Below are 27,452 nucleotides of genomic sequence, written 5' to 3' on the forward strand. Positions count from 1 at the left end.
CCAAAAGAGGGTATCTAACAATAGAGATAGCAAAGCCTACCAAAGAGGGAAGAATCAAGGATATGTATACTGATGATTTTACATTTCATTTGGTGGATCTCAGGGAAGCCAGACATGATACCAAGGTTGGTTTATGGAAGTCAACAAATAAGGCAATTGAAGGATAGTTGGAAAGCCTTAAATTGTCAAAGGTCAGGATGAAGTTGGAAATACATGAATTGAATGGCTTCATCAAGAAATTGGTTACCCCATTGGAAAGCATCTCTAGAATACCTATTACTAGTGATCCTACTACTACATATGTTCAAGTGCTCATCTCTCAGCTCCAAGAAGACAAACACATCAAGCAAATTGGTAGAGAGTGGAGCGAGAAAATCAAGTTGGAGGGACTCTCCATTATAGAAAAAATTGGAAATTCTATATTGAGGCTAGAAATAGAGAAAGATAACATTTCATCAAATAGAGCCACCTTGGCCATAAAGAGAACAAAGAGAAAAGATTGTGTCTCTTTGCTAAAGATGATCACTTATATGAAGACTAAGAAGGTTGTCAAAGCAAATATCCTACCTAAAGGAGATGAGCCCTTATTTGAATGGCTTTAAAGCATGTAGTTTAGGTCTAAAATGATCTTGGTAGCTAAATAAGGGATTAAGGAAATTGAAGCTAAAGTGAAGAAGGATCAAAATAGAGATTATGAACTCTTAAGAGGTTTGCACACAAACTCACAAATTATTGGACAAGGGAAGTGAATAATTTTAGTAGTTGTGATGCAATCAAAATTCTCCAATTACATAGATAGTCTAATGAGGATATCTTCTAGTCACCAAAATGGAATTTCTAAGCTCCAAAAAGCTTGTGGATGTGTACACATGGCGATGGAGGAAATACATGATCAACTAAGTGCTGTCAAAGATTTGGCTAGAGAGCATTCTAAATGGCTCTTGAGATATACTAATGTGCATGTTCATAGGCATCAAGAATTAATTCCAATCATTGTAGCTACCATGGCCTATAGGACAAAATTAGAAAAGGGAAAGAAGGCGAAGTGATTAATTTTTGCATATTTTGATGTAATCATTATAATGGAAAAACTAGCTCCTTCTCATTTTTTATTTTTGATGAGATGAACTAATTAAGCTTCCTTTGTAATGGTCATCTCGGAATCCTATATGTATTGGAATGAAAAATTAATAAAAGGTTGTCTAATTTTTAGTATGAAATAGTGGATGTTGTAGAGTAAATTGAATGGTATTTTGTGCCAATTATTTTTTGTTCTATTATGTTAGATGTTAATTGTATGTTTTCTCTTTTATCTAAATTAAAACAAGCAACAAATAGAGCTTCATTCCCTTGTTTTGAGGCAACAAGCTGAAAATGATATGTATTGTCATCATAGGTTCAAGAGAGATCCTTTAGGTTTTTTCCTTCAAGTTAATATTTATTTCTCTATAATTATTTTCTTATTGATTAGTTTAATATTAATTAGTATGCACTATTGAATTGTTAAGTCTCATGAGTTCATAAACTTAATTGATCTTCTAAAATCATTTCTTGCCTAAGTTAAATCTTGTATAGGTTTGGCTCAATTTACCTTTCTTTTTCTTGGGTTAAGAACATACCCCTCTTTAGATTTAGGAACAAACATAATTCATTGAAAATCTACAATAGGGAGTTGTACCTTATAATTTAGAGGAAGGTTAGTCTTTTTAAAAGTAACTTTCCAATTGTTGTAACCAGATATTGTTCACGAATTTGGACATCTAAGAGTTAAATAGAAAAGAACAATCTATTTACCAACACATTGTAACTTCCTTTTCATAACTCAACCTTTCCTCTAAGTTATACTGTTATGACCAACTTCTCAATCCTCTTCATCAATCAAATAGATATGACATTTAGATGAGGTAGTAATATATCTTATCAATAAATTTGGCATCAATGACAAAACAACAATTGTTCCAATTGTAAGTTTCCAACAATCATCCTCTTTGGCATCAATCAAAACATCTCTACATCTCAATATAAACAATATCTCAATGTATCAAATGTATCTCACCTTTTTACCATACAATCTAAAAGATTTCACTTTGATTCTCTTTGCAAATTCTCTCCCTCTGAAACAACTATCTTCTTTTATGATTCTATGTATCTCTCCCTCTCTAGTATATTGCTTCTACTATATTTTCTTTTCTTTTCTTTAGTCATCTCTTGCTCTTTTATTTTATATCTCTATCTTTGTCTATCTTGCCCTCTTTGAAAAAAATTCCAAAGACAATTAGCTCTCTTAGTTTCAATCTCTTCATATATGTAAATTATGTAGATTTTGCATGTCTGACTTATTTCTATCATCTATCTATGACTGATCTGTTATGTTGTGCTAAAATTTCTAACTTAGGCATGTCCCAAAGTAGATCTTTATGGCATCAATGTGTAAGATATTCTATTTAGAACATTTTAGGCAATGCACCTTTCCTCCTTAAGTATAATTGTTTAGGAGAATCACCCCGAATTTACTTCTAAGATTTTCATGAGCATCTTTAGGTAGGGGTTTTGTGAATATCTCAACAATCTATTCTTTAGTGTTCACATATTCTAGCTTTACTTCCTTATCTTGAACTAGTTCCCTCAAGTAATGATACTTGATAGAAATGTGCTTTGTCTTAGTGTGCATTACTAGATTCTTTGAAATGTTGATAGAACTTGTGTTATCACAATAGATAACCACCAGATATGTAATTTCTTCTTTCATACCTTTCAATAATTTCTTGATCTGCATAATGTTTGACAATTCATTGCTACTACCACATACTCATCTTCAACTATTTATTGGGAAATACAATTATGCGTCTTTCTTGTCCATGACACCAATCACTTTCCTATAAAGAATGCACCTCCACTATTGTTTTTTCTATCATCAATGTTTCCTGTCCAATATGAGTGAGTGAAAACCTTCCATTCAAATTTATCATTTCTCTTGTAATACAATTTATAGTCTTTTGTACCATTCAGATATCTCATTATCCTTTTCACTTCCATCATGTGATTCTCTTTAGGATTTTCTAAAAATCTAGCAACTATCCCAACTTCTAATGCAATATCTGGTCTATTGTGAACAACATATTGGAATTTTCCAATCATGGATCTATATAGGATTTGATTCACATTAATAGAATCATCATTCTTAGATAACTTGTGTCTTATAGACATAGGTGTTCTCACTAGCCTAGAATCTTCCATACCAAAATTCTTTAGTATCTCCTTGATGTATTTGAATTGTGTAATGAAAATACCAAACTTCATTTGACATACTTGTAATCCAAAAAAGTATTTGATTTCACCAAACATAGACATTTCAAATTCCTTCTTCATTTCACCATCAAATGATTCACATAATTCTCTCTTCCTCCAAATATAATATCATCAACAAATATTTTAGACAACAATACTTCATTTTTTTTACTATTCTTCAAATATAGATTGTTGCTATCATTTTTCCTTTTAAAACCAATCTTCACCAAATAGTAATGTAGTCTTTCTACTGTGCTCTTGGGGCTTGCTTCAATCCATAAAGGGCTTTGTTCAATTTACATACCATGTTCTTCTTTTTTGGATCTACAAATCCTTTAGGCTATTCCATGTACACTTCTTCTTGAAGTATACCATTTAAAAATGGATATTTAACATCCATCTGATATACCTTGAAATTCTTGTAGGTTGAATATGCAAGTATAGGTCTGACTCCTTGAAGTCTTTCCATGGGAAATTTTTTTCCCCCATAATCAACTCCTTCTTCTTTTACATAACCCTTGTGTACTACTCTTTCCTTGTTTCTTGTTACTTTTCCATTTTCATTAAGTTTATTCCTTAAAAATCTACTTTATTCTAATAACATTTTTGTCTTTAGGTCTTGGCATTAAAGTCCAAGTATATTTCTTCTCAATCTGGTCAATTTCCTCATTCATTACCTGAATCAAACTTCATTGTCTAAAACATCTTTTACTATCTTGGGCTCAAATTCACAAAGTATACATGTATCATCTTTGAGTTTTGTCTTGTCATAACACTTGATTCAACATCACCAATGATTTTTTTAGGTTTATGATGTCTTCTTCCATATTTTCTAACACAAGTAGTTTCCTTCTTTATTCTTCTATAGGTTCATCTTGGAAAATAATATCAAGTTCATTTTTTCTTTCGTGTTCAAGTTCTGGTTCATTTTCTGCATGCTCGACATTAGCTCTTTGATGGTCAACATTGCCTATCTATGACTTGGCATTTTCAGTCTGCTACTTGACACCCACTCTTTGTTGTTCAATAATTTATATTTGTTCTTCATCATTTCTTGTCTGTTGAGAGACTACAACTTGATTTTCTTGATTATGAGGAAATCTTGGAGCATCATCATTCAAATAGATGAATGTATTATAGTCTTCAAGTTTTTCTTTACATGTAGTGTCACTTCTTTTTGCAAACTCATCAACTTTCACATTTGCACTTTCCACAATTTTTTTGGTGTTAGAATTCAAACACTTTTAGTCTTTTGTCTTGGTGGAATAACCTAGGAATAAACCTTCATCACTTTTTGCATCATGTTTTCCATTCCTATTATCTTAAAGTATATATAGAATCTACTTCCAAATATTTTGAAATACTTCACATTAGGAGCATATCCATACCATAGTTCAAAAGGTGTAGCATTTGTATCTTTCTTGACATGTACTCTATTCGAGGTATAGACAACACTACTAACAACTTCTCTCCAATATTTCTTTGACACACTCTTCTCCATCATTAATGTGCTTGCATAGTCCTTTATTGATCTATTTCTCCTTTCAACTATCCCATTCTAAGGAAGGGTCCTTGGTGCTGACATATGCATTTTAATTCCTTAGTCATTGTAGAATATATTGAACTCATTTGAAATGAATTTGCCACCTCTTTTAGATTATAGACTCTTCCATGTTTCTTTCTCAACTCTAGCTAAATACCACATGAATAACTGAAAAGCATTATATTTAGCTTTAAGAAACATCACACTCATCATCCTAGAGTGGCCATCAAAAAATAGAATGAAATACCTATATCCATAGTAGCTTTGAACATCAATGGGTCCACATAGGTCAATATGAACTAATTCCAAAATATTACTAGATGTGCATGTTTTTCTTTTGAAACTAGACTTGGACATCTTTCCCAATTGACATTGTTTACACATAGCATTATTAGGATTGTAGAATTTAAAAAATCCTCTAACTTTCTTCATTTTACTGATATTTACCAAATTGTTAAAATTCACATTACATAACCTCTTGTGCCATAACCAAACATCTTCTTGTTGTGCAAACAAACATGTCTCATTATTCAACTATGAAATACTTAAGAGATCATAGTTAAGTCATTTAACCCAATAAACATTATTACATGTTATCTTGTTTGTTGGTTGAATAGTTCCTTTACCTTTCACAATACATGGAATATCATTACCAAATTTAATGCATCCCCCTTTGTATGGACCAATATCTTTAAATTTATCTTTATCACCAGTCATATGATTTGAACATCCACTATCAATTATCCACTTGTCACTTTTGTTTACATATGAAATTAATGTAGTGTTCTCATCTTCATCAGAATCTTCTTTCATAGAAACATAGACAACTTCATAATCATTACTCTCAGATTCATTATCAATTTCTTCTTTAGTAATATAAAAATAATTCTTACCTTTGTCATCCTTTCTTCTCTTGAAGTCTTGGTCATCTCTTCTTCCTTTGTACTTGCTTTTCTTTCATCCTTATCCTCTCTTTCAGGACACCTAGCAGCAATATGACCTACCTTATTACATGAAAAAAAAAAAAAAGGTAATTTACCTATATTTACCTTTTCCTCTTCCCAATCACTTTGCAATAAGGGCTTCAAGTTCATCAAAGTCATCATCAAAACTATCACTATTACTCTTCACATGATTACCTTTTTCTTTTGCTAAGAAGTAATTATGACATGAATGCATTTTCAATTTTAGCAGGTGTGTAGTTATCAAAGTTAGACATCTCAAAAGTAGTGAGTCTACCAATTACACCTTGAAAGGTCAAAGTGTTACCTAGTGTGCATCTCATTTTTTCAATTATAGAAACTCTAATGGCATATATAGGGAGTAGAGTCCTCAATGCCTTACTTATACCATTTCATCCTTGATTTCTCCATTTGCACCATGAATATAATTAACAACCTCTTTAACTCTTGTGCATTGTTGGACTATATTCTCACCTTCCATCATTCTCATGTCATCAAGTTTACCTCTCAAGCTTTTTGACTTGGCTCTCTAGTCAGTGCCATCACCTCCATATATGGTTTTTAATTTGTCCCACATTTTCTTTGCACTGTCACAATATTATAAGTCATCAAACTTAGGATAGATTAGGGCTAAGTCAATATCCAACATTGCTTGGCTGTGTTCTTGCTTGTACTTCAATTGATAATTTGTTAGAGGAGTAGTGGTCACCTTCACATATTTATTGTCTACAAAGTTGATAGAAACATCACTGATATTAGGTATTTACAACCTCATCAAGGTTTGTCATGTAAGAAAGTTCTCCTTGTTCATCTTGGGTACATCTCTCTTATGATTCATGATCTTTAGCTTTAAATTTCCTTCAAACTTTTCTCTATAAGCATTGAGCTCTAATATCAATTTTTAGAAATGTTTAGAATAACTGGGGGGTGAATCAGTTACTCATGTGCCTTATGTACCATTTGAACAAAAAAAACACTTGATGTTTTGTTTGTCTTCTTGTGTCTTGGTTTCTATTGAAAATATTGTCTTAAATATAACTTGCTTTATATAAATGAAAATGCCATCAAATGCAAAACATATGAAGAATTCAATAGAAACTTGACACTAGGATTTTGATGTGGAAACCTAATTTGGGAAAAACCACCAACAACATGTCACTACTTTTCCCTCTTTTGAAGTGAACTATGTTAGAAGGAAACCTTGTTAAAGGTTACAAAATACACTGTTAAATGTGACCTTGTTAAAGGATTCAATCACCCTAATAGGAGTGGCCTTGTCAAGGGACTTTGATCATTCCATTTAGAATGTCACCTAGTTAAAGAATTTACATAGATTTTTGAGTCTTCCAAATGACTGTTAGGTCAACCTTTGTGAAAATGATTTCAATACAAACTATTTACAATGATTAGAAAGAAAACAATAGGTTTGATCTATGTGATTACAACTCAATTTCCAATTTTAGATCTTTGTTCGATTCATGTGCTGAGTCATTGATAAGCTCTTCACTGTCATCTTTGTTCTTATTCATTCAACAACCCTTTAGGAAATCAATCTTCCTCTTCTAAAACACTTAATCCTTCTACTCAGATTCACTTATCAACATTAACATTTGCATAAGTACTCTTTTATCTTCACATTCACTCTAACACTTGTGCATCTCTAATCAACCTTCTTTTTTATGTACTTCACACTTCACTTGGAAATCACACACGCACACACACTTGGAACTACACTTGGATAATTTTTTTGGTTCTATACCTCTTTAAATAGATAATTATTTCTTTACCATTTTCTATGATCAACATAGATCTTAGGGTTTATGATCAAGTTTAACATGATTTTTTGTATTTGTCCATGTTCTTGATCTTTCTCTAGAAACTTCGCTAGAATTCATCTGTTAGGTCTTTACCTGTTCCTCGCCTTGAATTTAATGATCCAACTCATCAATCTTATCTTCAACATGGTTTACATATCCCAAGAAATCAACTAATCCAGTTAGATCTCATGATTTCCTTGAATTCATTATCAAACTATCACTCAACAATCTCTAAATTATGGCACTCAGTCATCACCTAAAACTCAGTCACTATAAAAATTCTTAGCTCAAAATCAACTATCTTGCTTGGTGGATACTAATGTTTGGTCAATACTAGATTTTCTCAGCACTAACTATAGCTCAATTAACACTAGCATCACTCAACATTCCTTAGCCTTTTACTCTATGTCTTGTCTTGGCTTATCTTTCTTGACATAACAATCACTTTTCTTTATCAAAGTCTAACTAATCAAATGTCCATTATAATTTCCTTTTCATAACTCAACCCTTTCTCTCGGTGTTATTGTTATGATCAAATTCTCAAATACTCTTCGTCAATAAAATAGATATGACATTTAGATTAGTTATAAATATGTCTTATCAATAGATTTAATGACAATGACAAAACAACAGTTATTGCAATTGTAAGTTTCCAACATTAAGGCATTCATCTAGCTACTTCTAAATTTTACTAAATTTTAGATTGAGGTGTTCCCTCAACAATGAGAATTTCTTCTTTTTTTTGTCCCTTCTCAGACCTAATAAGATAATCTCATCACTCACCTTTCCAATTATTCTTTCCAAATCTACAATCTGTAGAGCAAGATTTTACACCTCATTCACAATTTTTTGTAATGCCTCTTGTTTTCCCTTTAATTATTTTGTGATGTCTCTTATGTAATTGTGTGACAAGGCACAATTTACATATAAAGTCTTTTCTTTTTTCATACATCTTCTTAACTCTTTGATGCAGGAGTCAAGATTTACTAAATCACCTCTAATATTGTTGCATACTATGCTAAATAACTTTGCATCATGACTAACTTGTGCTTTAGCTAATGAAACTACTAGAAGAGTGGTAAACTGATTGTCAAATGCATTCATTACCTCTTGTGCTCTTTTCTTTACGTCTGATTCATTGATCTTAACTGAGATGATGTTTTGCAACTTATTAGTTACCTTCTCAAGAGTTTCTTGAGTCCTCTTGATTCCCTTACTCTTCTCAATGATTTTACTTGTGGCATATGCTAATGGTCAACTAAAAATTTCAATTTCTATATCTCATGTAGTTTCCAAAGTTTCTCTTTGGTATGCCCTCTTTCCTCTATCACAATCATATTTGCCTCTTTTTATTTTTCTTTATTCTCTTGTGAAGTTTCATCTTGCTGACTTGCCTTTGAAATCAACTTATTCTATTGAGTTTTTGCAACCTAATCAATCCTTGTACTTTCCTCCTTTATCTCTTCTCCTCTTCCTTCTTCTTCTAAGCTAGAGCTAGAATAGTCTACAATATCTTAGCTGCCAAATTTCCAAGACTTGACTTTGATTGAGTTACATATGGGTCTTCATTGGTGTCAACTTTAATGAATGCTCCCCCTATCATAAATTTCCCTTATTCTTGATGTGGCATATCCATCTAACCAATAGTTTCTTTATGATCAGGTGCACGCAAGGTAGTGTCAATCACATTTTCCTCTATCATTAATGGACTCTGTATTTCTATTGTAGAAGTATCAATTTATGATGAACTAGGTGGCAATGTTGTTGATGAAGGTGTGATTACTTTATTTCCAACCTCTTCAATGTATACTCTACTTATAGGTTCACTTAATACCTAATTGACAAGTTATTCAATATCCATTGTGACCTCTTCTTTCATACCTCTCATGAGTCTTATAAATCTAATTTTATCTCACACAAATGGGTAAAGTGTGTGCACGATTTTTTCCATCTATGCGATGTTCTTTACATAATAACATTTTCAAACAATTTTCTCTCTCAAAGTTTACTCTTACCTCTTATTTTCAATCTGAATTCATTCAATCTTTCACACATTTCTTTTGTAAGTTCTCCATAAATAGTAAGTAAAGGATTCTTAAACTTAGTCATGTATTGGATTATGGTTGCATCTAAAAAAATATTCTTATAAACTATATATCTTTCATAATATTGTACCAATTTCTTAAGATTACATTCTTTCAAATCAAATCATTCATGTTCTCTATCTTGGGATTCTAATAGGTTTTCTTTTTACCACTTCTTCCCTCTTCTTCTTCTTTTTCTTCTTTCTTTTGTGGTTTTTGTTGTTGCACTTATAATAGATAACTCCATTTCTTATGATATTTGTTTCTCCAATAGGTCTACTAATTGAAAAATAATACTTTGATACATTACATTACATTATTATTATATCTAGGTTTTCTACATTCATTAGCTATGTGTCCATAAGAAAACAAATTAAAGGGTTTAGAATACTTACATGTATGGTCCTTCTTCATATGACCATTTGTTTATTTCATGAAAAAAATCTTCCATTGAATTGTTTCTTCACCTCCTTAGATTGTTTAGGTTGATTAGGCACTTCTTTATTCATATGATGCAGAGAGTTTGGAGTGTCATAACTTTTGACTCGGATTTGGGTTTTCCTAAATTTTTCTATCTTTTTTTCAAAAGTTATACTTGAGGTGGATTCCAACTTAGCTAACACTGTTGGGACCTATTTTGATTTATTTTTTAGAGCTAGAAATTCCATCTTGACCTCTAAATTTTAGTTTTAAAATATCTTAGGCATTTTTTTATTTTTTTTGCTTTGTAAAAACTTTGAAATTTCTTTCTAAATTTTGGAGATTAGTGGGAAATTTGCCTTTATGGTTTAAAGGGTAGATATAGGAAATTTTGAAATTGCTTTTTGGGGTTTTTTAGAAGTTACCAAAAATGGCATATTTTTCCAATTGTCAAAATTAGCCAAATTTGGAAATTTCCTTTTTTTTTTTTTTTCATTTTTGGAGTTAGTTGTTATTTAATGGAGTTAGAGATCCATGTAGAAGGAGTATTTTGGTAATGAAAAATTCAGAGTTTGAATCTATATTAGGTGTTGTCATGAGTTTATTAAGTACTTTGTGAGTTGAGATTGGTGTGCTACAACATTTGGTATTAGAGCCACAAGATGGCTAGGGGAGGAAGAGGAAGAGGAGGCATTGCACAATTTCAAAGAATCATACTAGAGTTGCAAAGGTAGATTGAGGAGCTTACTAAAAGAGTTGATAATCAAAGAACACGAAATGATAATGTATTGGAGGAAGAAATAGACAAAGGAGGCAGTGAAACGAAGGGAAATATAGAAAATGAAGCTGAGGAGTTAGCACAAATGAGTTGCAAAGATAGAGTCCTAAGGGCTTTAGAAGGAAAGAATGATTATATCAAGATTGAAGTCTCAAACTATGCTGGTAGCCTTAAAGTAGAAGAATTGATAGATTGGTTAAATGAGATGAGTAAATTTTTTGACTAGAAGCCTATGACAAAGGAAAAGAAGATGAAGTTTGCATGCACAAAACTAAAAGGCCATGCCATGATCTTGAAGGATCATCTCCAAAAGGAGTGGGTAAAGAAAAACAAGGACAAGATCAAGACATGGAGTAAGATGGAAAATAAATTGAGGGAAAAATTCTTGCCTATAGATTATTCTCAAACTCTCTTTCGTAGGTTCCAAAATCTAAAGCAAAACTTATCTTCTATGCAAGAATACACAAATGAATTATATAAGCTATTCATGCATATAGAACATCAAGAAGATGATGAGAAAATGGTGGCTAGTTATATAAATGGTTTAAAATTCACCATCCAAGATGAGTTGAGCATGCACTGTGTCAATAGTATGGAAGATGCCTATTAGTTGGCTCTAAAGGCTAAAGAGAAATAGAACAAACAATATAACTAGAGGAATAGAGGAGGACAAAGAGGCACATCAAAACCTTTTCGAGGAAGTTCCATTTATGGTTGAGGAGACTCATCCTTGGGATTTGATAAAGTAATAGATACCCAACAAGAAAACCCAGAAAGAGGAAAAGGTTTTCAAAGAGGACAAGGCTATGATAGTAGAAGAGGATAGGAAAATCAAAGAAGACCTTTTATTTTCTTTAGTTGCAAAGAGGAAGGACATAGGGCTTTCAAATGCTTAAACTATAGCATGCCAAAAAGAATGCAAGGACAACCCAGAGTGGACCTAATGCAGACAAAAAAAGTGGAGAAAGAAGTTTCACTAGACATGGGAGAAAATTTCATGATGAGCAGATCAATGATCATCATAGAGAAGGATGAAACTATTGCAAATAACTCTAAGAATTCATGGCTGCAAACTAACATCTTCAAAACCAGGTGCACTTTAGGTAGAAATTGCATTGAGCATGAAATTAAAAGATAGTTGTCTGCACTGAGGATACCATTAACAAATGGAATTTCAAAGAAGAGAAAAAAAATATATTGTTTATTGTGCTAGAACACTACTAATTCAAAAAGGAGTTGCACAAATATTCTCGAGTGAAGTTGTAACAAATGTTGTTTATACCCTTAACTGAGTTCAATTGAACAAAGGAACAAATATGACACCATATGAACTCTGGTATGGCTATACACTCATTGTAAGTTATTTCAAAATCATTAGAAGTGGGTGTTATATGTTAGAGTAATAAAGTATTTTATTTTTAATTAAATAATATTGATTTAATTATTAGTTCACTTATTATCTCTATTTTTCTTAAGCTAAACTTTAGGCATATAATAATTATTTCATTTATTAAGTATTAGCATGCAACCTAGGGTTTTCCTGTTAGGGTTTTGATCTCCTTTTATAAGGATTGATCTCTTTGTAATTTATTCATTCTCGTTTAATAATAGCAATCTCATTTTTGTTCATCAAGAATGTCTCATCTATGGATCTAGGAATTCTAGCCTTCATAGATTTTTATTCTTTCTTTCCATGATAGGTTTTTGCATGTAGGTGATTATTGGGGGCTATGGGGTTGATCTTTCATCAACTTCGGCATGGTATCAAAGCTCTAGATCTTCATGCTCCTATTTTATTTATGAGAGGTTTGGTTTGGCTTTCAAATTTATGTTTTTTCTTTCAAAGGGTCTCATTTTTTAGAAGATTTTTGTATTGGATATGGTGGGGGGGTCCTCACTACTTTAGGTGAAACTTCAAAAAAAATTGACATCACCGTTGAGCTCAGAGCACCCCAAAACCCCTATTTTCATATTTAATTGGTCCAATTTGCACATAGTTGGAATCTGCAGTAAAAACAAAATTAATCCCATATTGGGCACATTTCTCGAGGTAGTGATTCAATGAATTTTTGCACAAAAAATGAGATATTTGGCACATTAATCAAGATTTTTGGCATAGAAATCAAGATTCTTGACCCAAATCAAAATTTTTTGGCACACAAATCAAGTTTTTCATGCAAATTGAGACAATTTTGGTACGAAATTGGCATGCTTCATGAGGTAATTTTATATAGGTGGATGTGTTTCTTGAGATATTTGGCATGGATCCCAAGTTGATAAATATTTTTATTTTACCCTTCATGTGGTTTCTTGGTCATAACTTGTTCATCTGGACTCCATTTTTTGGAAACAAGATATCATCGAAAAGTTGATTATGAGCCCATCATGATGGTGCAATTTATTTTGACATTTGACATTGTTTAGTTGCCTATTTATGCAGTCAAATTTAATATTCCTATTTTGCACTCTGCAAGACATATCTTGAGACATACTATTTTCCAGATTCTGCTCCAAGCACATCATATTCAATTTTTTGCATTTCCTCAGTCAGGTTGATATCTTGGTTGTTTCAGATTTGGGGATTGATTTTGTTTCTCTAGATGAATTATCATGGGTTGTACTATATTTTGTATCATCCTAATGTCTATTTTTATCTTTGTTGACACCCTTTGGCAATATTTTTGCAAACTTACTAAGATAAAGTTCCACTCTATTGCATTTCATGATCTTTTACATCTTTGTGTTTTGTTGTGCTCTTACTAAATTATAAAGTATGTTGGGGGTTTTAATGTTGGCCATATTTTTTATCTTATTCTTTTTGGCTCATCAAGAATGTCTTATCTATGGATCTAGGAATTTCAGCCTCATAGCTTTTGCTTCTATCTTTCTATGACAGGTATTTGCATGCAGATGATTCTTGGGAGTTGTGGGGTTGATCTTTCATCAATTTCAACATTATATTCATAAATATGAAATAAATGGAAAATCTGATGCAAAAGGAGATGAACCTATATTCCTAGGTTACTCTACTAAGATTAAGCCATACAAATGTTTGAATAAAGTGGCTGACACAATGTTTGAAAGTTCAAATGTGAGAATTCATGAGTCTTCAAAAAAGAGAAATAAAGGGAGCAAAAAATAACCTAAATATTACATGTTTTTCTATGTTCAATAGAACACATTTGATAGTGCACCTCTGCACCTGACTAAGTCATTATAGTGGTACATCAAGCAATATCTCAAAGAGCTATTGAATGACTTCTTGCATTAATTGAGCCATAAATAGAACACCCCAAGAAGAATGTTTAGCTCTAACCAAGTGATGATAATGTTGTAGGACAAAAAACCAAGCCTATATTAGAAAATTATGTGAGAAGGCACCATTCAGAAGATCAAAACATTGGAGACAAGAGTGTTGGATTCATGACAAGAAGTAAGTTGAAGGATAATACATGTTTGATTTCTAAATTTGAGCCTAGATCAGTAAGAGATGCACTTGAGAATGATGATTGGATCAATGTTATGAATGGGTATATAGATTAGATTGAAAAGGATAATACATGGACACTAATACCAAGACCAGAAGACAAAAAATGTGATTGGAATAAAATAGATATTCAAGAACAAATTGAATGAGAAAAGAGTAGTTGTGAGGAACAAGGCTATACTTTTTTTTAAAGGTTTTCTGAAGAAAAAGGAATAGACTATGGTGAGATCTTTGCACCTATTGATAGATTGGAAGGAGTCTAAACACTATTGGCATATCCAGTGTACAAGACATTTAAGGTTAATCAAATAGATGCTAAATTTTATTTTCTAAGTGGAATTATGGAGGAAGAGGTATACATTGAAAAACCTAAATAATTTGTGAAGCGAAATCAGAAGCACCTAGTATGCAAAGTGAACAAAGCTTTGTATGGATTGAAGCAAGAATCGAGAGCATGGTATGAAATATTGCATTCATATTTGATCATAATTGGATTTGGTAGAACAAGTTATAGAAGTAACTTGTATTTGAAAAGTGAAGATGAACATAAGGTACTAATTACTTAAATATTTATTGATTATATAATATTTGGTGGTAATTGTGCAAGTTGTTTGTTAATTAGATAAGTAAAGAGCTTGAAATATCCATATTTGGTGAGATTAAGTTCTTCATTTGTTTAGAAGTTCATTAAACAAATGGAAAAATATATGTGACTCGATCTAAGTACATAAAAGATATATTGAATACATTTGGCATGGATGAGTTAAGGCCAATTGGCACCCCTATGGTTACTGGATGCAAATTATCTAAGGAAGACAACATTGCTAAAGTGAATGAGACATCATACAAAATAATGATTGAGAATTTGCAATATGTTAATTACATAGTAGACTTGATATTGCACATGCAGTTGGTATAGTTGCAAGATTTTTAGCCAATCCTAAGGAGACACATATGACTACGGTAAAGAGGATATTTAGATATTTGAAAGAAACATAAGATTATTGATTATGGTACAAGAAAGATGTTGATTTTGAGCTAAGATCCTATACTAATGTTGTTTGGGTTGAAAATATTGATGACAAAAAGAGTACTAGTGTTGGATCTTTCTTTTTTGAAGAAAGGTTGATTACATGGTTAGGAAAGAAAAAAAAGTTGTATTTCCCAATCTATTGCTAAGGATGTGTATGTTGGTATTCTATTAACTATCAAAATATTGTATGGATTAAGAAATTGTTGGAAGGTATGCAAGAGGAAGTTACAAAACCAATTAATATCTATTGTGATAATACAAGTGCTATCAACATACCAAAGAATCTTGTGATGCATGCAAAAACAAAGTGCATATCTTGATCAAGTATCACTACTGGAGAGAACAAGTTCAAGAAAAAAAAAAGTTATATTGGAGTATGTGAAGTCCATAGAGCTGATCTAGACATATTTAGAAAGCCATTTCCTAAGGATGCTTTTGAGTATTTGAGAGAAAAGTTAGGGTTTCTTCCCCTATCCAAGATTCACTAAGAAAGGATGAACATTTCATTGATTCATGGATGATTAAAATATCTTTCTAGGGTTAATGCAAAATTTAACTCTTTAGGACCATTCCTTCTAAATGTTTGTAATGAAGATGATGTATTCAATACATGCAAGATACAAGGTATAACTATAAGGTTTTACAAGTTTCTCATTGAAGCTTATAGTTACCTTTGGAAATTTTATTAAAGGGGGAAAGAATGACCAAATGGAGAGATGCATGTCTACAAAACATACAAGAAGATGATAACCCAAGGGTGAGAAATATTGCATAAGAGAAGTACAAGAAAAGGGGAAGATACATGAATAAGTGATTACTAAAATAGATGTATGTATGGAGTTGATGCTAAAATAATGAGTTGATGAGATGAATAGATAAGTATATCCAAAGGGGGGCATACGTTACAGACTGAGGAATGCAAAGAGCCTGAATGAAGTAAGAGAGATGAAGATGTGTTGGTATATTGCATATTGTTTCATTATGTCTAAATAATATGTAATGTAATGTATATATATGTGTTGACATCAATGAAAAAGGGGGATATTGTTAGCTCCAACTGATAATGTTGTTAATGTATATGGATGTGTCATATCAGTTGTTATGGTGTCATTGATGTCAAGCCTTAATTGGTGAGAAATTATGGTAATTTAGTGGAGTGTCATACCATTTGATTGATGAAGAGGATTTGAAGGAAGTATAATGATGATGTAAGTGTTGATAAGTGTATGGTATTCAATGACAACTTGAATGAGTTAGACTCTAATAGTATAATGTTGGTTTGACATGATTTGATTAAGTGTTAAGAAAGATAATTTGGTCGATGAATGAAGGAGTCCAGTATTAATTGAGATACTACAATTCTCATTGAGAGCCTTATAAAGAAATGAATTTTGCACAATATTAACCAAGCAGTTACATCGTTAACCGAGCCTAGTATTAACCAAGTGCATGCAATGTTAATCAAGTCATGAAAAGGAAAAACAATTTGAAAAGATTTTTATTCCAGGCTAGCATTTGATGAAAACAGAGATTGCTTGAGAAGTTTCATGGATAAGGATGAATTTATTTATGAGATCAATGGTTATAGAAGTTCAAAGAATAACTGATAAAGGAGATTTGATTATTCGAATTGAAAAAAAAAAATTAAGGTGAAGGCATGATACTCGAGCCTCTAGATTCAATGAATCTTGGCTTGATGAAGATTTGACAATTGTGATTAAATGGGAAAACTTGGAAGATTCTAGAGGGGAGGAAAAATATTTTCTATTTAAGGGATGAATGAATTATTCATTGTTATTGATCAGGCTGAAGAAGGAAAGTGATAACCAAAGGATATCCCAGCAGATTTACATTGTGAAGATCAAGTAAGAGAAGTGCCAAGTTGATATGTTAATGTGTGGATTAGCTAGAAGGGAGTAGAATGAAGAAAAAGGAAAGAGATCGAGTAAAACATATATCTAAACAAGAAAGGTAGTGCTAAAGTAATAGGTCATTCTAGTGTTGCATTCCAATTATTGTACAGGAAATGGGTATGTGCAGGGTCATGGTGTACCAAACTATGGCCTTAAGTGGTAGTGAAAAACCAGCAAATCAGGGTTATGTCAACTTGACACATAATTTTAAAGTGGTTCTGGACTTTATATCAAAAAGTTGTAAAAAAATAATCTGTAAGAAATTGAATCTAGTTTATAAACTACAAGGCCTTATCTGGAGAAAAAATTATTTGATTGGTCAAAAGTTTGGATTTTAATGCAGTACTACAAAAATTTTAGGGAAAAAATAAAAAGTAGGTGTATGTCTGACCACCTTAATCATAATCAAATGATAATATTTTTTAATATAATTTTAGATATAAAAAGTAGACTCATGCCTGGATGTGACTCATATTTTTGGCAATTTTTATTCCAAATAAATAATTAATTATGAATTTTCTACTATACTATTTTCAGAATTTAAAAACTCCCGTGTCTGACCACCTTAACTAGTTCAAAAAAATCAAAATTAATTTTTTTTTTTTCTTATACTAGTCAAAGAATAGAATGTGATGCATCTTTTGGATTTCACAAATCTTATACGATTTGAAAGTTATAGCTATTTTTCAACCAGTATGTCAATCAACACTTTGTAGCTAACTCCATTAGAAAATAAGTAATAATTACTTACTGAACTCGTAATTTGACAAAACTTAAATTTATGAAAAGCTAAGAACATTCTTAAGAAACCCTTTTCATTACATCAAATTTTGGTTAAAAAGAAGTCGTCAGCTACATGCTTGAAGTAAAAAACACATAAGAACATGCCAAAAACACATTTTTGGGATGTTTTAAAGATGACCATATAAGGTTGGTATTGAAAGATATAGTAGGAATTATAAAGGTATTAATTGTTTTCATTTACTATCAGGATGGGTGGGAAAAAAGTGGAAATAGATTTTGAAATACTTTGAGGCATTTCAGAACTACATATTTTTCAGATCGCCACTTTTTGGCACACCATGATCCTGCACATACCCAAATGTCTTAACCGAGTGAACCTAATGATCTTACCTGTAAATCCATCCATTATATAGTGACATTCTATTGAATATTTTTTATGTCCTTTAAATGAGGCTACTCTATAGATATTTAGGAGTGATAAGGTCTAGATGATCTCTAGATGATCTTTGGTGAAAATCCTCTAACAAGGTTACATTAATCATGTGTTTGCAACCTTTAACAAGGTAAGCTCCTAATAGAGCTCACTTCAGAAGAGTGAAATTTCTTAGGTTTCAAGTTCCCAAGTTTTTTTTTTCCCCCTTAATAGGGTTTCCACATTAATACATATGTCAAACTTGTGTGAATGCATATTGTACTACATGTTATTTTATGTTTACTATTTACTGTTGCAACTTGATAAACACAATAATGTTTACTATGATACTCAGTATATGAAGTTAACAACTTTTTTGATGATTAATTTGAATGTTAGATCTATTTTTTGAGCTAGTAGTTTAGAAGTTTAAAGAGTTTAATTTTGTGGAAATGTGTTTTAAGGCATGTAGGATACCTAGTCATAACCCCCTAGTTATCTAACATATGTAAGTGAGTCCATTAGTATAAAGATAACTATCTTGAGATGTGGAAATATTATAGAGAGTAAGTATAAAATATTATATATAAAGTGACAAAAAAGGTGGAGATAAATACTTGACTTCATTTATCAAATAAAATACTTATTCATGATGAATCATGTTGATAAATAGGTGACAGTTATATAAGATGGAAGGAAAGTGTTATTAAGCTCTGTGAAAGATGAAACATGAGATATATTAATAACTAAGGGATATGTAGAACATAAAGTGTCCTCCATGTGGTCAAAGAAAAAAATGAAAACCTATTAGGATTCTTAGTATGTATGAATTAAGCATGACAAATATGAGGTTTTGATATAACTATATTGAATGATGTTGCAATGAATTAAATCAAAGAATGGGTAGGTAGGAATTAAAGAGGTAGAAAAGAATGAGCATGTATCCTAGTAAATAAATTTAATTTAACAAATGAAAAAAATTCTAACATGCATTATCTAATAATCAAGATATATGGAGGCTCCTAGTAAAAATCTAAATGAGTCTAGATGAACTATCTTCACTAATTTATGCAAAAAAAATGCATACATCACTTACATTAGCACTAATAATTAAATTAGTTCAAAACTTTTTTGTTGTAAGAAAATGACTTTCACAATGCAATAATAAAAGATAAATTTGTGTATCTTATAGTTGTAAAAGAGGAGGATTAAGGGCCATGATATAATTTTGATACTTTATTATGATATTATATTTGATATGAATTGACTAAGATGATTATAAGTTGTAAATTTTGAACTAGATATAAAAAAGTAGTTCAATCTTCTAGTTCATGGATAATTCATCCCCACACCTATAAAATTGATTTCTTCATGTAGATTTTCTATTTCTCTATAGATAGAAACCATATATGATCTTCAAAGCTTTAATACATTCCAAATAAGATAACATTTTCTTGAAATAAAACAATTATCCAATCTATATTGCAATTTAATTATGTGGTAGCCTAGAGGAAAATATTAGTAGCGTGTTGTGAAACAATATTCACCTTAGATAAATAATTTGATTAATTAAATAAGTTCAATCAATTTTAGAAGATATCAAACATTGATTTGCAAATTATATGGCAATGATGATGATAATGATAACTTGACATATTGACAATGAGTGAGAAGGATAATCAAATAATCTCTTTCAAAAAATGGATTTTAGATTTTTTGAGGAATATAATGTTGATCAAAATAGTTGTTGTACAAAGTGGCAGTGGATGAAAGGAAAGTTTGATTCTAGTTGAATGATTCCAAAAGTTAATATTGATGAACAAGAAGGGGTATTTTAAGACTTGTAGTGATTATTCAATTGAAAGAAAGAAAATTGAAATTGTTTCTTTGTGCAAAAAAATATGCTTGTTGATCTACTTAGAATGGGAGGGACACCATTGAATTCTATACTTCATATGCTTGTGTCAATTTCAATAACAAAAATCTTAAAATAAGATAATATAAGACTGTTTCTCACAAGGAAAAGGCACCATTGACAATTTCGAACTACTAGCTAAGAAATATAAAACTCTCATCTAACAACAATGAAACCACTAATCAACAATAACAAAACTATTATTTCATATCCATAATTCCATCTAATAAATAATAAACCATCAGTCTATTTAAAAATATCATTCAACTTATAATTATAATTTTATATATTTGATTAGTTTTTAAAAATATTGTTTAATATCATTAAGAATCATTCTTGTATTTATAAAAGACAAATTTAAAATTAAAATAAATGTTTCACAAAGCTAGTAGAGGAACAAAACTTGTCTTGCATCATGTGAAGTATGTTCCTTAACAAAAATAGTCAAGCATAAACCCTTAGAATGTCTATATCCATGCATACAAATTAAAATTAATAATTCTAAAATTGCATTTGTAGTCTATTTTGTAATAATTGTTTCAACATCAATAATGAAAATGTTAAAATATAACAAGATAAAATTGTTTTCTCCTAGAAAAAACACTATTGACAAATTTAAGACTACTATCTAAAAACTAAAATCCTCATTTAATAATGATAAAATCATTAACTAACAATAACAAAACTATTATGTCATATCTATAATTCTCACCAATAAATTATAATCCATCAACATACAATTTTTTTAAATCTAAAAGTGCCATTCAACTTATAAGTCTAATCCTACAAAATTGATTAATTTTAAAAATATTATTATTATTACCAAAGGTCATTATCATATTTATATAAATAAATGAATTTTTAAAAAAATTTAAAAAAATCAAAGCTCATAGAGAGTCAAAACGTGTCTTGCATTATTTGAATTATGCTCCTAATTTTGAACAAAAAGGTTCAAGCATAAACCTTGAGAAGTCTAATATCCATACATACAAACTTAAATTTTGAATTCTGCAACGTAGGTCCATCTATTCATACAAGATAGCCTCAAAATTCAATCATCATTGTATGCAGAGTTGATTTTAGTCATTTCATTCAGAATTTCCAAAGCAGCCTTTGAACTTTCATACACTCTCTGCTCAATCTCATGCTGAAGCGTATCTCCCATTGCATCAACATACACAGGAAGCATCGTATAGAGAAAGCATTGCAGAATTTCATGGCATTCTCTTATAATTTCCAACAAAAAACGATTAGCAAAGAATGGCTGACATTTGGCCCACTGAATGTAATTATCTCCCATTACAGCATCAACTCTTCTATGGTACTTCTTCAAAATTTTCCTCAGCCCTACATATGCACTTTAAAACTTTTAATAATCATTATAAAAAAAATTAAAATAGTTATATCTAGATTTGATTGTATTGAAATGAAAGAAAATGCATATATGTAAGACAAAATTGGGAAAAAATCACTGCGTTTTCGTCAATTTGGAAAAAAATCACTACATTTTCATCAATCTGGAAAAAATCACTAAGTTTTATCAATCTGGCAAAAAATCACTACATTTTCGTCAATCTAGAAAAAAAAGTTTTGACTTTGTTTTGTCTTCAGTACATTTTGTCTGAAGATTAACCTATCCAATATATATATCATAAAAACAGTTCATATATGACAAACCAAAAACTAATACATATTTCTTAGTTAATTGGTTTAATGGAGGTAAGAAAAGTTTAGAAGTTCACAAATAGAATTGGAGTTTAATCAAACTAAATTGCAGCTAGAAAATTTCATAACCAAAATCAAAACTGCAATATCTTCACATTAAAAAATCAAATTCAGAAATTTATAAAAAAGTTTGTTAAAATAATACCTGTAAAATTCCATACACTGTAGTTCTCTAATAAGATCAATTCTCCATGAAGGTTTACAAGATCTTTACCAAGCAAAATCACTTCATCTCTTTCATGGGTACAGCCAATCTTGATCTTTTCAATCCTGCCTTTGAGATTCTAGTTTACATGAAAAGCAAGAAATAAAATTTCAAGATTAAGATATATAAAATATGGAACTAATATCTTGAAATCAGAATTGAAATAAACTAAGAAAATTCATATAATTTGTAAGTTAAAAGTTAGAATTATACCTGTAAACGGAAATGACAGTCTCTACTCTTCTCCTCCATGAATCTATTGAGCTTTTCTAACTCAACATTGAGCAAATTGATGAAACCCACTTCATACCCATTCAAAAAATCTTGATCTGAATCTCCTGTAATTATATGATCACCATTAATGGCTTCAATATATTTGATTCTCTTCTCAAGAAGGCTGTAAGAAATGTAATGATCTCTCCATTCTGGCAAGGTTTTCTTCAGCAGAAGCTCAAGCCATTTCTTGAAATTCATCTTTGAGCAACTTTTTTTGCTTTACTCATACAAATTTTCTGGTGCTCAGATGAAACTTGTAATTTTACTTTTATAGGAATCGAAGTTGTGCAGTATATTCAAGTATATTCTTATGTCTAGTTGGGTATATATTTCTTTATGATTCGTTTATTCTACTTCACAAGTGTTATATTTATAATTTCAGGAGAATTGCAAAGGACGGGTATTACAAGGATTTTCAATTGAGACAAAGGAAAGAAACTTCATGGTTACTTATTGTTGTTTTTATATTAATTGAAAGGTATTTTTGAGATGGAAGAAACTTCATGGTCATTTATTGGAATTGACTTGGAATTGACATAGACAATATACTATTGCATTCATTTTGTTCTATATTATTGCATTCATTTTGTCTATTTTCGAGCTTGCAAAGTTTTGTATTTTTTTAATGATTTTTTAAATCTAATGATAGACATTTTATAATTATTTTGATTTTTATATATATTTGATGAATGTAAAAAATATATATAAATCATTAGATTAAATTAATCTTTACTATTTTCAAATTTATTTTTTCAATAGAGAATTTTAAAATATACAAATATAAATGTAATCAATGTAAAAGTATATAAGTCATTTTTTAGTATATTTTATGTGTTTTCATGGAGAGCATTTTCTAATATATACTCCTAATCTTATTAGGAGTATATATGTCATTTTCTAGTATATTTTATGTGTCATTTTGTCTATTTGGTGTGATGTTGAGTTCTGATTTTATGTTGTTTGTTTAGGTATTTGTATATTTTAGTATAATCACCTTGTTTGTTTAACTGGCAATTGAAGGGATATTCTTTTGAAATTTAAATTTTAAAAAATTGCATACATTTATTTGACATATTGACATGTCTTTGTGTTAAAAAAAAATCAATGATTCACTCCAATTATCTAAGTGTTTTGAATTTGTGACTAAAAATATATCTGAAATAAAATATTTAAACATTTTTTTATGACAATAATTATGTATTTATTTTTTCATTATAGAGAATTTATTTCAAGCTAAATTTTAAAGATTCATATTTTTATTTTAACCAATATTTATTTAATGTATTAGAACTATTATATATCCTTCATAAATTATTAAATTTATTATTTAAATCTTAATTTTAAATTACAAACAAACTTTAGCAGTAATTACATGCTACTATGTGGTAGTAATCTTTTGTTTTTATTGTTTACAACTATGCCACACTTATAGCTCTACTTAATTTTATTCCCTTGAAAAAAATAAGAAAAATGAATATTAGGAGTATATATGTCATTTCTAGTATATTTTATATGTTTTCATGTAGAGCAATTTCATATTGTTTAATTGGTGTGATGGTGAGTTTTAATTTTATGTTGTTTGTTTATGTATTTGTATATTTCAGTGTAATCACCTTGTGTTTCACCTTGTTTGTTTAACTCATGGTTGAAGGGATATTCTTTTAAAATTCAATTTTTAAAAATTTAATTTGGTTTGGTTCTTGTTTATGCATTTTTATTTATTTGAAGTCAATAAAGCATATATTGATTTGATATATTGACATGTCTTTGTGTTTAAAAAAAAATCAATATTTCACTCCAATTATCTAAGTGTTTTTGAATTTGTGACTAAAAACATATCTAGATCTACATGATTATTCTAAGAAGATTTGCATTAGTGAAGAATATTAGTACATATTTTCATAATTTGACTTAGACGAATGTATCTTTTAAAGATATAATGGAAAGATAGTCAAGGTATTTACTAATACTATTTGTGTAGACATTTTGAGGAAGGTGGAAAACATAGAGACTTATTTAGTAGAAGAATTAGATTCTAGTGTGTAAGCAAGCATATAAACTCAAACAACTAGTCTACCTTACCTTAATGACAAATATGGCTAAGACCATCAAAACTATTTTCTAAGAGAATACAAATGTCATGTATATACATGGTTAATAAATGATATTTCTAACAAGTCTAAACAATAAATCATTGGAAATAAAGTTGAGTATTTATAGTTACTTATAAGCTTTCCTATAATAGATATTTGGACTATTATGTAACTTAGTAGTCCCCACTAGTATCATTAACTTTTGTAACTTATACATGTTTATGTTTATGGAATTAATGGAATTTGAAACTTTTACTTTAAAGAATAATATATTACAAATGTTTCACACATCAAATCTAGGTTTTCTTATATATATAAAATAGCCTTTGATATTTTGAATTTACTTATTAAACTAACATGATAGTTTTTAAATATATGTACATGGATGAACCAAATGAAAATGATTTTCTTAATAAAAAAATTCTTTAAAATTATATTTCACTATAGATCTTAATAAAAATATAAAATATATAAAATATAATATAGATATCCAATCTCATTATTTATTTTATGTATATAAATAGAATGGTCTTCTTTACTCATTACCTTTTCTATTTTAAAAATTCTTCCACCTCATTCTTATTCTTATTCTTTTGTATGTATCTTTTAATTATTGTATATTGTGAGTTGTTTTGAAATGATTAATCTAGAATATAGAATTTAATTTTGAAATTAACACTTTTGATGAATCAAAATAGGGATAAATTATATAGCATCTATTAAAGTGTTTTCCCTTAATAAAAGACATTAAGCCTATATGGTACTATTATACTAATTTTAAAAGTAATGATACAAAATAGGCTATTATAGCCAAATACATAACTATCTTCTATAGTGACTTTTACTATACTCCTATAAATCTCTTGCATATTCAACATTACAAAATTGTGTCATCTAATTAATTCATCAATACTCACAAAACATAATCATTAATACTAGACAAGCTTTTCACCATGACTCAACAACTAGGGAAGTAGTGAATCAAAATTATGAACAACAATAACAACTATATATTGGATGGACTACAATATTTGGAGTACAACCCCTATGCTCATTCTACCATTTCATGGTCAGAAGGCTTTGAGTTTGAGTCAACCTTCGTGTTGTCTCTACCATTAACATTCCCATGTCCTCTATGAGCCACTGGTTCCTAGGGGTTGAAAATATCCAATTTTTAGGCTATTTGATGTGTAATTCACTTTTTAGCTCCCCAAGATGACCCACAATTGTCAAAGACAATAGTTTACAAAAGTAATATGACGATAAATAATGTATATCTTGGTCTTGTTATATTGTTAAGTTTTCTAACCAATCAACAATCTTGTTAGCTTTTCTAAAACAATGGGAGATTGAGATATCTTAAAATATAGGTAAGAGTCTCTAAACCTCTTCCAAGGTGTATCCAGGACATCAATTTAAAATTTTATTTGAAGTTGTTGTTGCAATGATCACCTAGGAATCTCCTTCAATGTACACAACTTCTTAACATGAAATTTATGAGCATGTTTGATACTTTTTAGCAATGCCTCAACCTCTAAAAATTTGTTAGAACCAATTATAGATAATTTCTTGCAAACTGTAGTGCTTGCCCCTAGTTTACATTTTTGTTGTCATTGTCGAACTCTTTTAGGCCAGTTTTATGCTTGATTACTAGTAGCATTTTTCTGAGATTATTAGATATTATTTTACATTCAATTGATTATATGATGAGATTACTTGGTATTCTATACTTCCTGTATGCATGATGATTATTCAATGATTTCAGTTATTGATTATGATTAGTTAAATGGATTATCATGTGTTTTCTTATGGATACTTACCTCATACTACATGTGTATGGTGTGCGTGTATATTTTCTTTATGTATGGCATTTCTAATGTGGTTAAGGAAGGGAGTCGTAGTCACCTACTAGTTGGGATCTACATGATGCACCACTTCTTGTCATTGCTTGTTTAGCTTAGAATATTATGTTTGTACATGCGTAGATTTTATGCAGATTACAGGTGTCAGATATCGACTTCCCTGAATTGTCAGGATGAGTGTACCCTATCGCATTATCTCAATGGTAAGAGAGGGGAGATAAATTCTTAAGTCCAAATCCTAAACTTTTAAGCCATTTGTCATAGAAAATTGGGACAAGTACCCGAGTTGTTTACCTTTTGAATGCATTGAATGACGTTAAGTCATTATTATAACCCTTTAGTTTGATCTTGTATGTGTTTTTCTATGATGGATTTTTGTATTTTGTTTTATGAGTCCTTGGTGATTTTTCTATTAATTAAGTCAAATTAAATTATTAAATTAATGATTTAATTTTAATGAAAAATTATTATGATATTTTAATAATTAATTATATTTAATTAATTAGAAAATTAATTAAATAAAAAGAATTAAATTTAAGGATAAAAGTTATAAGTTTAAATTTTAGAATGTGTTAATTTATTTGATTTAATAATAATATATTTAGAGTTCATTTTTAAATAAATGCTAAATACTATTATTATTTAAGTTAATAAATATTTTATCAATTAACATTTCAAAAATAAATTAAAAAATGGAAAAGATATTAATTTATTAAAAGTTTTAAGATTGCATAATGCATGCATAAGATTAAAATATAATAAATTAATTGAAAAGAAAAGTCAAGTGAAAATTAAATAAAGTTATTTTATAATTCAATAAACATGCATGAAAAAGATAAAGTTATAATTCTAATTTTGGTATTTTATATTTATTTAAATTAATAATTATTATTTA

The 27,452-nt window shown here is 29.8% G+C and overlaps 1 protein-coding gene across 1 annotated transcript; it reads right to left on the reverse strand.

The window, feature by feature from the left end:
* Positions 1–21,447: 21,447 nt before the first annotated feature.
* LOC149549319 (SPX domain-containing protein 1-like) lies at positions 21,448–22,800 on the reverse strand. Its single transcript, XM_089794302.1, has 3 exons — positions 22,540–22,800; positions 22,267–22,405; positions 21,448–21,743 (listed from the first exon to the last, which is right to left on the reverse strand). Exons 1-3 carry the CDS (start codon positions 22,798–22,800, stop codon positions 21,448–21,450), a joined length of 696 nt encoding a protein of 231 aa, XP_089650428.1.
* Between the last annotated feature and the right edge of the window lie 4,652 nt (positions 22,801–27,452).

This window comes from Cupressus sempervirens, chromosome 7 (genome assembly GCF_028749045.1).
Source record: "Cupressus sempervirens isolate cs-2001-9-10 chromosome 7, ASM2874904v1, whole genome shotgun sequence".
Lineage (NCBI taxonomy): Eukaryota > Viridiplantae > Streptophyta > Pinopsida > Cupressales > Cupressaceae > Cupressus > Cupressus sempervirens.